The following is a 14,094-nucleotide window of genomic DNA, read 5'->3' as shown; positions in this document are numbered from 1 at the left end:
CAATGAGCTTGGAAAAAAATGTCCGTTTTTCCAGAGCGCGCTCCTGTAAACGCGTGACACCCAAGTTTTTGGCCCACCAAGCAGTCAAAACTCGTGCCATTTTCTCAGTTGCACATTTCACTGTAAGACGGGAGCGTGCCGAAGAGACAGAAACTGTTCCCAGAGCCATAGCTGGTTGGGAAGGGTGGGGGCGATGACGTCAAAGTTGGAGCAACTTTCTTAGGAGAGAGAGAGAGTTTGGGAGAATGGCTGCCCTGTGAGTTCTGCTTTACATACAGACATAATTCGAACGGTTTTAGAAGCTTTAGAGTGTTTTCTATTCAATAATAATTATTATATGCATATATTAGCAATTTTTGACAGTTTTTTTTTTTGTTTACTTTGGGCACACCATTCATCCAAAAGGGGACAGTATTTCCCATAGCCCTAACAGGTGAAAGGTGCCTGATCTCTTGACAGCCCTTGTAGGGCAGGGTTTCCCAACTCCAGTCCTCGAGTACCCCCAACAGCACACATTTTAGTCTTAGCCCCAGACAAACTCATCTGATTCAACTCATTAGGGCTTCCCTCAATTACACAATATGAATCAGGTATAGTTTTGTCCGGGCTACAACAAAATTGTGTGCTGTTGGGGTACTGGAGTAATTAGGAAACACTGTCCTAGGAGATAACGATAGATTAGAGTTTGTGTGTGCACCGTTCCCTGAAGTGGCTGGTGGAGTGTAGAAGGTCACATTAAATCATGATTAGCTCTAAACTTTGTTTACCCTCCGACAAAACATTCAGTCATATATTTAACCAGAAGTGTTACCAGATGATGTCACATTCCATTTGATGTTCTATTTCCTTAAGATATTCCCCTCAGACAACATCCTATCATGGCACCCCTCAGAGAAGCGACACGCAGCAACACGCCCCAAACTCCCTCAATTACACAACATTGACAGAGATGACAACAACTAAGCATAACCATTTGGAGGTTGGGAATACCAGGGGAGAAGATTGGCCATTACCCTTGAAAGGGTAAAAATAGAGGAGATAATAACTAGTTTTGTTTGGGACAGTACAAATTTGGTGAGATGGCTCCCCTGATGGAGCTGAAAGAGACACAAAGAGATGGAACAGGTGCAGATGGTCATTAAATGGACTGTAACAAGGAGAGATTGGATTTCGAGGAGAGATCATCGCTTAAGTCAGAGCAGAGCGCCTAATGATATATTAAAGCAGTCTGAAAATGATGGAAGGTTATTATGGACCTCATTAAAGATGGAGGAGCGCTTCTGTCGACGGGCCGACATGCCTTATCAAGTGCTGTTTATTTAAATTCCCTGTGATGAATTCGCCACATCTGGCCGAGGTTTTGGAAGAAGGATGGCACACGTGTATGTGTGTCCGCTGTTTTAAGCAGGGAGTCAACAACACCTGAGAACTTCCCAATTTTGAAAAACATCAAGCTAACTACATAAGTCGATAATACAGTATGTCAGGCACCTAAAGCCAGGAGGTACCATCTCTTATGGTTTGAAACTTAACGCAGTTTTCTAACTAGAGAGGATGGGTGGGTGGATTGATTTCTCTGGCTCCCTCATCTCTATTCTGTTATTGTGATGAGTAGTATTGTTCTGTTTCTCCCCCCCTCTTCCTCCATCTCTTCCTCCATCTCTCTATTCATGTTCTCTCTCCCTCTCTCTTCATCCATCTCTCTATACTGTACATGTTCTCTCCTCTCCCCATCTCTTCATCCATCTCTCTATACATGTTCTCTCCTCTCCTCCCCTCTCTTCATCCATCTCTCTATACATGTTCTCTCTCCCCCTCTCTCTCTTCATCTATCTCTCTATACATGTTCTCTCTCCCCCCTCACTTCATCCATCACTCTATACATGTTCTCTCTCCCCTCTCTTCATCCATCTCTCTATACATGTTCTCTCTCCCCCCTCTCTTCATCCATCTCCCTACACGTGTTCTCTCTCCCCCCTCTCTTCATCCATCTCCCTACACGTGTTCTCTCTCCCCCCTCTCTTCATCCATCTCCCTACACCTGTTCTCTCTCTCCCCTCTCTTCATTCATCTCCCTACACCTGTTCTCTCTCCCCCCTCTCTTCATCCATCTCCCTACACCTGTTCTCTCTCGCCCTCCCTTCATCCATCTCCCTACACCTGTTCTCTCTCCCCCCTCTCTTCATCCATCTCCCTACACCTGTTCTCTCTCCCCCTCTCTTCATCCATCTCCCTACACCTGTTCTCTCTCGCCCTCCCTTCATCCATCTCCCTACACCTGTTCTCTCTCCCCCCTCTCTTCATCCATCTCCCTACACCTGTTCTCTCTCCCCCTCTCTTCATCCATCTCCCTACACCTGTTCTCTCTCCCCCTCCCTTCATCCATCTCCCTACACCTGTTCTCTCTTCCCCCTCTCTTCATCCATCTCCCTACACCTGTTCTCTCTCCCCCTCCCTTCATCCATCTCCCTACACCTGTTCTCTCTCCCCCCTCTCTTCATCCATCTCCCTACACCTGTTCTCTCCCCCCTCTTCATCCATCTCCCTACACCTGTTCTCTCTCCCCCCTCCCTTCATCCATCTCCCTACACCTGTTCTCTCTCCCCCCTCTCTTCATCCATCTCCCTACACCTGTTCTCTCTCCCTCCCTTCCTTTTCCCATCTCGCTACACCTGTTCTCTCTCCCTCCCTTCCTTTTTCCATTTCGCTACACCTGTTCACTCTCACCCTTCCCTTTCCCATCTCGCTACACCTGTTCTCTCTCCCCCTCTCTTCATCCATTTCGCTACACCTGTTCTCTCTGCCATGACCCTGCACTCTCTATCCCTGTCGCTTTTTCTTTCCTCTCTCTTCTGTCTCTGCTCTCTGCTTCACCTTCTTACGTTCTCATCTTCTCTTCTCTTTCATTTGCTATCCCCCTCTACTTACCCTCTTATTCTCACCTTCCCTCTTTTTTCTCTCTGTCTCTCTCTCTCTGCATGCTGGGAGTGTTTGGTGCATGCTGGGAATTGTTTGAGTGAAGGAGTGCGTGTGTTGTGGAGAGTTAGATATTCACAACTTTCTTTCAGTTTCAGTTCAATTTGTTTGGTTTTCTTCTGTGCATGATTACGGTTATTATTTTTGTCGTGGTAGAATTAATTATTTTGTTTTTCGTATCGAAATTACCCTGATTTTGGCGGGGATGGCAGCCCGAATGGGGATGCCCGTCCCTGTCACTTCGGCACGGCTTTAGGTGTGTTACTGAAGCTACTGTCATGGTGGAGGAGTTTCTGGTCGCCGTAGGAGAGAAGGTAGGATATGAGAATGTTGCTTATGCATCCCGGATGAATAAAGCGTTGGTGGTATTTCTTAAAGAAGAGTGTCTTGTTGATCGGATGGTTGAGCATGGTGTACTTCTTAAAGAAGAGTGTCTTGTTGATCGTATGGTTGAGCATGGTGTACTTCTTAAAGAAGAGTGTCTTGTTGATCGGATGGTTGAGCATGGTGTACTTCTTAAAGAAGAGTGTCTTGTTGATCGGATGGTTGAGCATGGCGTACTTCTTAAAGAAGAGTGTCTTGTTGATCAGATGGTTGAGCATGGTGTACTTCTTAAAGAAGAGTGTCTTGTTGATCGGATGGTTGAGCATGGCGTACTTCTTAAAGAAGAGTGTCTTGTTGATCGGATGGTTGAGCATGGCGTACTTCTTAAAGAAGAGTGTCTTGTTGATCGGATGGTTGAGCATTGCGTACTTCTTAAAGAAGAGTGTCTTGTTGATCGGATGGTTGAGCATGGTGTACTTCTTAAAGAAAAGTGTCTGGTTGATCGGATGGTTGAGCATGGTGTACTTCTTAAAGGAATGTTTATTCAAGTTACGACACTTTTTTTCTCCGTCAACAAGAGTAACGATTTCAAATGTACCGCCGTTTATTCCAAATGAACTATTGAAGCGCGAGTTATTGCGCTTTGGGAAGTTCGCCAGTTCAAATAAGGTTGTCCCATTGGGTTGCAAACACCCGGCGTTGAAACAGGTTATGTCATTTCGGCGACAGGTGTTTATGTTTTTGGACTCACCGGAGCAGACTTTAGAGTTATCGTTTAAAATCAGGTATGACAATAGAATGTATATGGCTTATGCTAGTGCGGGTAGTCAACAGTGTTTTGAGTGTGGGGATGTTGGTCATAAGAGACATGCTTGCCCGAAAAGGGAGAAGGCCGAGGGAGGGGCGCAGGTGGTCCTCGTAACGCCTGGGCCCACTGATGTAGGGACAGGTGGACCGACAGCGGTAGAGCAGCCAAAAGCACCTGTTGCTGAGGAACAAGTTATCCGTGTTGAGGGCACGGAGTTGCAACTTGTATTAGATGGAAATTTTATGCTGCAGAAAGGTATTGTTGTAGAAGGTAAGGATGTTTCTGAAGAGCCAGTTCCTCAGAATGGTTTGCAGGTGCCCAGTACGAGTGCTGGGGTAAAGGATGGGATTCATGTGGAGCTAGGCTCCCAGGTAGTGGAGGAGGTGCCCAGTACGAATGCTGGGATAAAGGATGGGATTCATGTGGAGCTAGGCTCCCAGGTAGTGGAGGAGGTGCCCAGTACGAATGCTGGGATAAAGGATGGGATTCATGTGGAGCTAGGCTCCCAGGTAGTGGAGGAGGTGCCCAGTACGAATGCTGGGATAAAGGATGGGATTCATGTGGAGCTAGGCTCCCAGGTAGTGGAGGAGGTGCCCAGTACGAATGCTGGGATAAAGGATGGGATTCATGTGGAGCTAGGCTCCCAGGTAGTGGAGGAGGTGCCCAGTACGAATTCTGGGATAAAGGAGGGGGTTCATGTGGAGCTAGGCTCCCAGGTAGTGGAGGAGATGCCCACTATTAGTAACGGGGTACAAGAGGAGGTTCATGTGGAGCTAGGCTCCCAGGGAGTGGAGGAAATGCCCACTACGAGTGCTGGGGTTCATGTGGAGCTAGGCTCCCAGGTAGTGGAGGAGATGCCCACTATGAGTAATGAGGTTCAGGTGGGGCTAGTCTCCCAGGTGGTGGAGGAGATGCCTGGTACGAATGATGAGGTGCAAGTGGGGAATGTTGAAAGGGATGTGGTAGAGGGGAGTCAGTTGTCTGTGGTCTCAGCTGAGGATCAGGAGAAGGATATGGTTATCTCTTTTGATATGATAGCAGCTGGTGATGACTCAGTTTATGATCTAGAGGAGGTAAATGAGTTTCTGGATCAGACTTTTGGGAAATCTGTCAAATTGGCAGATTATTTTGATGTTGATAAGTTTGTGAGGTCAGCTGTGATGTTACAGAAGACGGTGGGGTTAGACCAATTGAGTGAGAAGAAGGGGTTTCGCTTGAGGAAATGTATTACTGCAGTTGCAGCTGCAAAAGGTGGTGGGAAACGTGGTCAAGTTAAGAGAAGATTAAAATAATGATGATGATCATGATGCTTCATAGGGTGTCTTTTTTCTCGTTGGTTTCTCTGTGGTTTCTTCTGCTTTTCTTTTTTCTTTTCTACATGGAAGTACTAAGGGTGGGTTATCTCTGTATTAATGGGGGAGGGACAGGAATAAGAGGGCTTGGGTATTAGAAGTAATAAAACAGAAAAGGCGTAATGTAGTTTTCCTACAGGAGACACATAGTGATGAGGAAAATGAGGTTGACTGGGGTATGTGGTGGGAGGGGTAGCATGGTTCTAATTTCAGTGCTGGGGTGGCAATCTTGTTTTCCTCGGGCTTAGGGGTGACTGTGGTATCTACAACAGAGATTGTCAAGGGTCGGGTTTTATTAGTCAAGGTGGATGTTATATATTTATATTTCTTTGAATGTTTATGCTCCTAATGAGGGTACAGAGCGTATTGCTATATTTGATCAAATAAAGGAAACCTTAAGACAGTGTGATCAAGAGGGGTGTATGGTTTTAGGGGGTGACTGGAACTGTACAGTGGATTTTACTGTTGATCGCACCGCTGAAGAACCTCACCTGCGGTCAGCCACTTGCCTGTCTGGCCTATGAACTGAGTTTGAGCTTTCTGATGCGTGGAGAGTAAGGAATGCAAAAGTTAGGCAGTACACATGGCTAAAGGTTAATGAAGGTCGTATCAGTGCAGCAAGGTTAGACAGGTTGTATGTATCTGAGCAATACTGTAGTAGGGTTGGAAAGTGTGCCATTAATCCTGTGGGTTTCTCTGATCATCATATTGTTACTGTTGATATTCACTTGTCCTGTCCACGAAGGTCATCACCTTACTGGTATTTTAATGTTAAATTGTTACATGATGTCATGTTTTGTTACAGGTTTTTGTTGTTTTGGGAAAAATGGAGGGTTATAAAAGGTAATTTTGAGTCCTTGAGACAATGGTGGGAGGTTGGGAAGGCCCAAATACGAGTATTTTGTCAACAGTATACTGCTCTGTCTAAAATTGAAGTTAAAGAGACTATCAAGGCCCTTGAACAGGACATCACATCTATTGGATTGAAGCCGCTCACTCAGAACGACCCTGGACTAGTCATGAACTTACAGGACAAGAGACATGAACTGAGGTCGTTTCTGCATGAAAGAGTGAAGGGTGCCTTGATTAGGTCTCGTTTCGCTTCCCTCAAGGATATGGATGCTCCTAGCGCTTAAAAAAAACAACCTAGGGCAGTCGCCATTGCAACGTAAACAGATGGTCTGCCTTCGTCTCCCTGATGGGAAGGTGACCACGGATGACAGTGAAATGCGTCAACATGCCATGGCTTTCTACTCGGTCCTCTATAAGGCTGAAGGTTGTGACTCTCTGTGTACTGAACAGTTGTTACACGGTCTTCCTCAATTGGGACCTGAGCAGAGAGTCGCATTGGACTCTGACATTACACTGCAAGAGCTGTCCACAGCAGTTATGCAGCTCTCAACAGGCCCCTGGCATCGATGGTTTACCATCTGAGTTTTATAAGCACTTTTGGGGGTCTATTGGGGAGGATTTTTATGAAGTGGTGAGTGAATCTTTTCATGAGGGTTCTCTTCCTGTATCCTGTCAACGTGCTGTGCTTTCACTGTTGCCAAAAAAGGGGGATTTGGCTCTCATAAAAAAATTGGAGACCTGTTGCTTTGCTGTGTGCTGAATACAAAATTGTTTCGAAATGTCTCTCAAACAGGTTGAAAGAGTATCTGGGATTGTTGACCCACAAGGACCAGTCCTACTGTGTACCTGATCGCTCTATTGTTGTCAACTTGTTTCTGATAAGAGATGCTTTAGAGATTTGTAAACTGTCTGATGTAAATGTGGGTTTACTTTCTTTGGATCAGGAGAAGGCTTTTGATCGTGTGGACCACCAGTACTTGTTTAAAACAATGAAAGCCTTTGAGTTTGGGGATGTTTTTTTGTCTTGGATGAATTTACTGTATGCTGGGGCCTCGTTTATGGTGAAGGTGGGGGGTGGTTTGAGTTGCCCCATCCCTGTTCAAAGGGGCATCAGGCAGGGATGCCCAATTTCAGGGCAGTTATATAGTCTGGCGATTGAACCAATGCTTTGTTTTTTAAGAGTGAAGCTTACTGGTTTCTCTGTGCCAGGTGTAATGAAGGGTCCCACGATAGCACTGTCTGCGTATGTAGATGACGTGATAGTTTTTATTACAGGGGGTGAGGATGTTAAGGTTCTCTCAAACGCTTTAAAGGTGTATGAGGGGGCCTCCTCAGCTAGAGTCAATTGGGGAAAGAGTGAAGCGCTGTGGGCAGGTCAGCTTCAGACGGGGTCCGCTCTACGTTTACCAGGGGGGCTTCAGACTGGGTCCACTCCACGGTTACCAGGGGGGCTTCAGACGGGGTCCACTCCACGTTTACCAGGGGGGCTTCAGACGGGGTCCACTCCACGGTTACCAGGGGGGCTTCAGACGGGGTCCGCTCTACGGTTACCAGGGGGGCTTCAGACGGGGTCCACTCCACGGTTACCAGGGGGGCTTCAGACGGGGTCCACTCCACGTTTACCAGGGGGGCTTCAGACGGGGTCCACTCCACGGTTACCAGGGGGGCTTCAGACGGGGTCCGCTCTACGGTTACCAGGGGGCTTCAGACGGGGTCCGCTCCACAGTTACCAGGGGGCTTCAGACGGGGTCCGCTCCACGGTTACCAGGGGGCTTCAGACGGGGTCCGCTCCACGGTTACCAGGGGGCTTCAGACGGGGTCCGCTCTACGGTTACCAGGGGGCTTCAGACGGGGTCCGCTCTACGGTTACCAGGGGGCTTCAGACGGGGTCCGCTCCACGGTTACCAGGGGGCTTCAGACGGGGTCCGCTCTACGGTTACCAGGGGGGCTTCAGACGGGGTCCGCTCCACGGTTACCAGGGGGAATTCAGACGGGGTCCGCTCTACGGTTACCAGGGGGGCTTCAGACGGGGTCCGCTCTACGGTTACCAGGGGGGCTTCAGACGGGGTCCGCTCCACGGTTACCAGGGGGGCTTCAGATGGGGTCCGCTCCACGGTTACCAGGGGGGCTTCAGACGGGGTCCGCTCTACGGTTACCAGGGGGGCTTCAGACGGTGTCCGCTCCACGGTTACCAGGGGGGCTTCAGACGGGGTCCGCTCTACGGTTACCAGGGGGGCTTCAGACGGGGTCCGCTCTACGGTTACCAGGGGGGCTTCAGACGGGGTCCGCTCCACGGTTACCAGGGGGGCTTCAGATGGGGTCCGCTCCATGGTTACCAGGGGGCTTCAGACGGGGTCCGCTCCACGGTTACCAGGGGGGCTACAGACGGGGTCCGCTCCACGGTTACCAGGGGGGCTTCAGACGGGGTCCGCTCTTTGGTTACCAGGGGGGCTTCAGACGGGGTCCGCTCCACGGTTACCAGGGGGCTTCAGACGGGGTCCGCTCCACGGTTACCAGGGGGGCTTCAGACGGGGTCCGCTCCACAGTTACCAGACGGGCTTCAGATGGGGTCCGCTCTACGGTTACCAGGGGGGCTTCAGACGGGGTCCGCTCCACGGTTACCAGGGGGGCTTCAGACGGGGTCCGCTCCACGGTTACCAGGGGGCTTCAGACGGGGTCCGCTCTACGGTTACCAGGGGGGCTTCAGACGGGGTCCGCACCACGGTTACCAGGGGGGCTTCAGACGGGGTCCGCTCCACGGTTACCAGGGGGGCTTCAGACGGGGTCCGCTCCACGGTTACCAGGGGGGCTTCAGACGGGGTCCGCTCCACGGTTACCAGGGGGGCTTCAGACGGGGTCCGCTCTACGGTTACCAGGGGGCTTCAGACGGGGTCCGCTCCACGGTTACCAGGGGGGCTTCAGACGGGGTCCGCTCTACGGTTACCAGGGGGGCTTCAGATGGGGTCCGCTCCACGGTTACCAGGCGGGCTTCAGATGGGGTCCGCTCTACGGTTACCAGGGGGGCTTCAGACGGGGTCCGCTCCACGGTTACCAGGGGAGCTTCAGTGGGGCAGAGATGGGATGAAGACTTTGGGGGGTTTTCTAGGCTCCGATGTCTTTCAGAAAAAGAACTGGGAGGCTGTAGCGGAGAAAGTGTGTGCCAGACTGTCAAGGTGGAAATGGGTGCTGCCCCAGCTGTCTTATAGGGGAAGGGTCCTGGTAGCTAATAATCTTGCTGCCTCTACCCTCTGACACAGACTAATGATTTTGCAGCCACCAAAGGGTCTGATTCAAGAGCTTCAGAGGACCCTTGTCAATTTCTTCTGGTCTGGACAACACTGGATTAAAGCTGCAGCCCTGTACCTGCCACTGCACGAGGGTGGGCAAGGCCTGGTGGACATTTCCTCTAGAATCATGGCTTTCTGGCTCCAAGCAGCCCAGAGATTGTTGTACAGAGACGGTTCTAGCTGGGTCGAAACAGCCTACATATTGATGAGGAGAGCGGACTGTTTGGGCTTAGACAAGCACCCTTTCCTCTTAAAGCTGGAGGGGGGTGATTTGCCTGGCCTGACTCCATTTTATGAGTCTGTTATGCAGACTTGGAGAGTGCTTGTCAAGTCCCGTAAGGGCTGCACGCCACCAGGGATGTGGCTTTTTGAAGAGCCTCTTTTTCACAACACTGCCATCCAGTCCCGTGTTCTGGGTTCAGCTAGCCTACGTTCATGCCTGTTAGGCGTGGGGTGTACCAAGCTGGGTCATCTGATGCAGAGCAGGAGCAGATCGTTGGAGGAGCTGGGAGAAAGAGCGGGGATCCGATCATCCCGCCTACTGAGGAAGGTCGTCGCTGAGGTCTGCGACTACTTGCCAGTGCTTCATCTGCAGTATGTGACTGATACTGCCATTGGTTCTCAACGTTGGGAGAGGTTTTCTCTTCCCAACTGTATATATTTGGGCCAAAGAACAGGTTCAGTCAAAAGAGTATAGTTGTGTTGCTTAATTTTGTGTTAGGGGCAGCAAAATTAGTGATATGGAAGACCCGAAAGAACAGTATTCGGGGACAGGGGACTGTGGATGTGGTGAGAATTCTCGAGGGAATGTTGGCAGTGAGACAAAGGATTGAGTTTGCCTATTATAAACTTGTCAACAATATTGATCTGTTTTTGAGCATATGGGGTATTCAGAGGCTGTTGTGTTTAGTTACTGTGGAGGAGGATTTGGAGTTGTGTTTTTAATTGATGTGTAACTGTGGTTTTGTATGAGTCTTTATTGTGTGGTTGGCCCCCAGACCCAATAAAGATTATTTAAAACTCAAAAATCTCTCTCTCTCTCACCCTCTATCTCTATTTCTCTCTCTCTCTCATATTCACTCTCCTTCACTGGCTCTCTCTATGTCTCTCTATCTCGCTCTACTCAACACTTTCACATCTCCACCTCTTCACTCCTTTTTCTCTCTCGCCGCAACATGTCTCCACCCCTCCATTCCTCTCTCTCTCCCACCCTTTCCTCACTCATATATCTCTTCTCCTTGCCTCTCTTGCAAGCCCTCCACTTCTCTCTCCAACCCTCTCTCCATCACTCTACCTTCCCCCCTCTATTTTCCTCCATCGTTCCCCCTCTATGCCTACACTCCCCTTCTCTCTCATCCCCTCCCTATATTTCTCCTTTTCTCTCACTCCTTTCCCCTCCCCTGTCTACCACATTCCACTTCTTTCTCTCCTTCACCCCCCTCTCTCTATCCACCTCTTCCTCTCCCCACAGGTGGCGTGTGCATTGCCCAGTCTCTGAAGATCCCCAGGGAGCCGATGCCGGGGGAGTTTGACAAGCTCATCCTGCGACTGCTGGAGACCTCCAACGCCCGAGCCGTCATCATGTTTGCCAATGAGGACGACATTCGGTGCGTGTCTCTGTCTCTCTCACACACACACACACACATACACACACACGTTCTCCTTTAGTCAGTACACTCTAGGCACCATCGAGTCAAGTACAGAGGGTTTATCCTCCATCAGTTAATCCACAAACTCCTCACTGTGGATTGAGATAACAATGTTTCGATTAACTCCAGGACACTTGGTAAAAGGGCCTTGTCTATGTGGTGCAGTGGCTTGCATTGCTGTTCCTTTCAGCACATAGGACTCAGAGGTTATCTCGACTTCATCTGATTAATATTGAATTAGCCGGTGATGGTAATATGAACAGTTGAATATTAGAACTGGAATGAAAGCATTCTTCCCGTACTTCTCACCTGAACACCTGCAACCCGAGGTAGGGAAACAACTCAATCCCCCATGCACCAGAGGGTAAGAAGTAAACTCAGTTTCCCAAAATCCTGAGGACTAGCTAGAGCCATGCAGCTTTCCTAATAGTGTTATATTAGGCCGGATCTCCCTGAGGTGGAACTCAGGAGGAGTTGAGGACTTTGGGAGGGTGACTTTACAGGAATCAAAACTTTAATATGGCATTGTTTCACATTTACCCATTTAAAAAAATAGTCATATGAAACCCATCAGGCTTGCAAGCTTAGATAGATCATTGGAGATATCGGAAATGTATCGCAGATTGGATAATGCTGCAGTTGGGGTCAAATCCATACAGTAAGTGAATTTCACTGAAATGTAACAACTTCCTTATCCTTTTTCTCACAGCCGTATCCTGGATGCGGCCAAACGCAACAACCAGACGGGTCACTTCCTGTGGGTGGGCTCAGACAGCTGGGGCTCCAAGATCTCCCCTGTGGTCCAGCAGGAGAGAGTGGCAGAGGGGGCCGTCACCATCCTCCCCAAGAGAGCCTCCATAGACGGTGAGAGATCAAGGGAGACTGAGCCTCGCTGACCGTGCCCAGCAAACCATGGGGCATAATGGATGTGTTTCTAGCACTGTGAGATGTACAACCATTATGTGTTATGAAGTGTGGCTTTAACCTGAAGGTGAAATACGTTTATATTGTCCTTATCCCAGCTTTCGACCGTTACTTCCGGAGCCGTTCCCTCTCCAACAACAGGAGGAACGTGTGGTTTGCTGAATTCTGGGAAGAAAACTTTGTGTGCAAGTTAGGGATGCATGGCAAGCGACCTGGGAGCCCCAAAAAATGCACAGGTACAGCATGTTCTATCTTATGTACTGGGACTGTGGGTGTTTTGGGGGGAGGAGGGCATAACTGGAAAAGTATTCACTGAAAATACTTGTTCAATTGTGGTAACAGAAACAACCCTAACCTTGGCTACCATTTCCACACAAGAGGGAACATCATTGTCTTGGGACGAGGTACAGAAGAGAGAACACCATTGTCTGGTGACGAGGTACAGAAGAGAGAACACCATTGTATGGGGACGAGGTACAGAAGAGAGAACCCCATTGTATGGGGACGAGGTACACAAGAGAGAACCCCATTGTCTGGTGATGAGGTACAGAAGAGAGAACACCATTGTCTGGGGATGAGGTACAGAAGAGAGAACACCATTGTCTGGTGATGAGGTACAGAAGAGAGAACACCATTGTCTGGTGATGAGGTATAGAAGAGAGAACACCATTGTCTGGGGACGAGGTACACAAGAGAGAACTCCATTGTCTGGTGATGAGGTACACAAGAGAGAACCCCATTGTCTGGGGATGAGGTACAGAAGAGAGAACACCATTGTATGGGGGCGAGGTACAGAAGAGAGAACACCATTGTCTGGGGACGAGGTACAGAAGAGAGAACCCCATTGTCTGGGGACGAGGTACACAAGAGAGAACCCCATTGTCTGGTGATGAGGTACACAAGAGAGAACCCCATTGTCTGGTGACGAGGTACAGAAGAGAGAACACCATTGTATGGGGACGAGGTACAGAAGAGAGAACCCCATTGTCTGGGGACGAGGTACAGAAGAGAGAACACCATTGTCTGGGGACGAGGTATAGAAGAGAGAACACCATTGTCTGGGGACGAGGTACACAAGAGAGAACCCCATTGTCTGGTGATGAGGTACACAAGAGAGAACCCCATTGTCTGGGGACGAGGTATAGAAGAGAGAACACCATTGTCTGGGGACGAGGTATAGAAGAGAGAACACCATTGTATGGGGATGAGGTATAGAAGAGAGAACACCATTGTCTGGGGACGAGGTATAGAAGAGAGAACACCATTGTCTGGGGACGAGGTATAGAAGAGAGAACCCCATTGTCTGGTGACGAGGTACAGAAGAGAGAACACCATTGTCTGGTGACGAGGTACAGAAGAGAGAACACCATTGTATGGGGACGAGGTACAGAAGAGAGAACCCCATTGTCTGGTGACGAGGTACAGAAGAGAGAACACCATTGTATGGGGACGAGGTATAGAAGAGAGAACACCATTGTGTGGGGACGAGGTATAGAAGAGAGAACACCATTGTCTAGGGACGAGGTATAGAAGAGAGAACACCATTGTCTGGGGACGAGGTATAGAAGAGAGAACACCATTGTCTGGAGACGAGGTACACAAGAGAGAACCCCATTGTCTGGTGACGAGGTACAGAAGAGAGAACACCATTGTCTGGTGACGAGGTACACAAGAGAGAACCCCATTGTCTGGTGATGAGGTACAGAAGAGAGAACACCATTGTATGGTGACGAGGTACACAAGAGAGAACCCCATTGTCTGGTGACGAGGTACAGAAGAGAGAACACCATTGTCTGGGGACGAGGTACAGAAGAGAGAACACCATTGTCTGGTGACGAGGTACAGAAGAGAGAACACCATTGTATGGTGACGAGGTACACAAGAGAGAACCCCATTGTCTGGTGACGGGGTACAGAAGAGAG

General features: G+C 49.3%; 1 protein-coding gene across 1 annotated transcript in view; it reads left to right on the top strand.

Annotated features, from left to right (window-relative positions):
- Nucleotides 1–14,094, top strand: part of grm8b (glutamate receptor, metabotropic 8b) — a 221,560-nt gene that overhangs the window by 151,616 nt on the left and 55,850 nt on the right. Inside the window, exons 3-5 of the mRNA XM_064989963.1 lie at nt 11,071–11,206; nt 11,958–12,112; nt 12,271–12,408. Of these exons, the coding sequence (XP_064846035.1) occupies nt 11,071–11,206; nt 11,958–12,112; nt 12,271–12,408 (429 nt within the window). The remainder of the gene's footprint in view (nt 1–11,070; nt 11,207–11,957; nt 12,113–12,270; nt 12,409–14,094) is intronic.

The sequence above is a fragment of the Oncorhynchus masou genome, chromosome 15, assembly GCF_036934945.1.
Source record: "Oncorhynchus masou masou isolate Uvic2021 chromosome 15, UVic_Omas_1.1, whole genome shotgun sequence".
In the NCBI taxonomy this organism is placed as follows: domain Eukaryota; kingdom Metazoa; phylum Chordata; class Actinopteri; order Salmoniformes; family Salmonidae; genus Oncorhynchus; species Oncorhynchus masou.
This window is presented reverse-complemented; position numbering and strand designations above follow the sequence as displayed.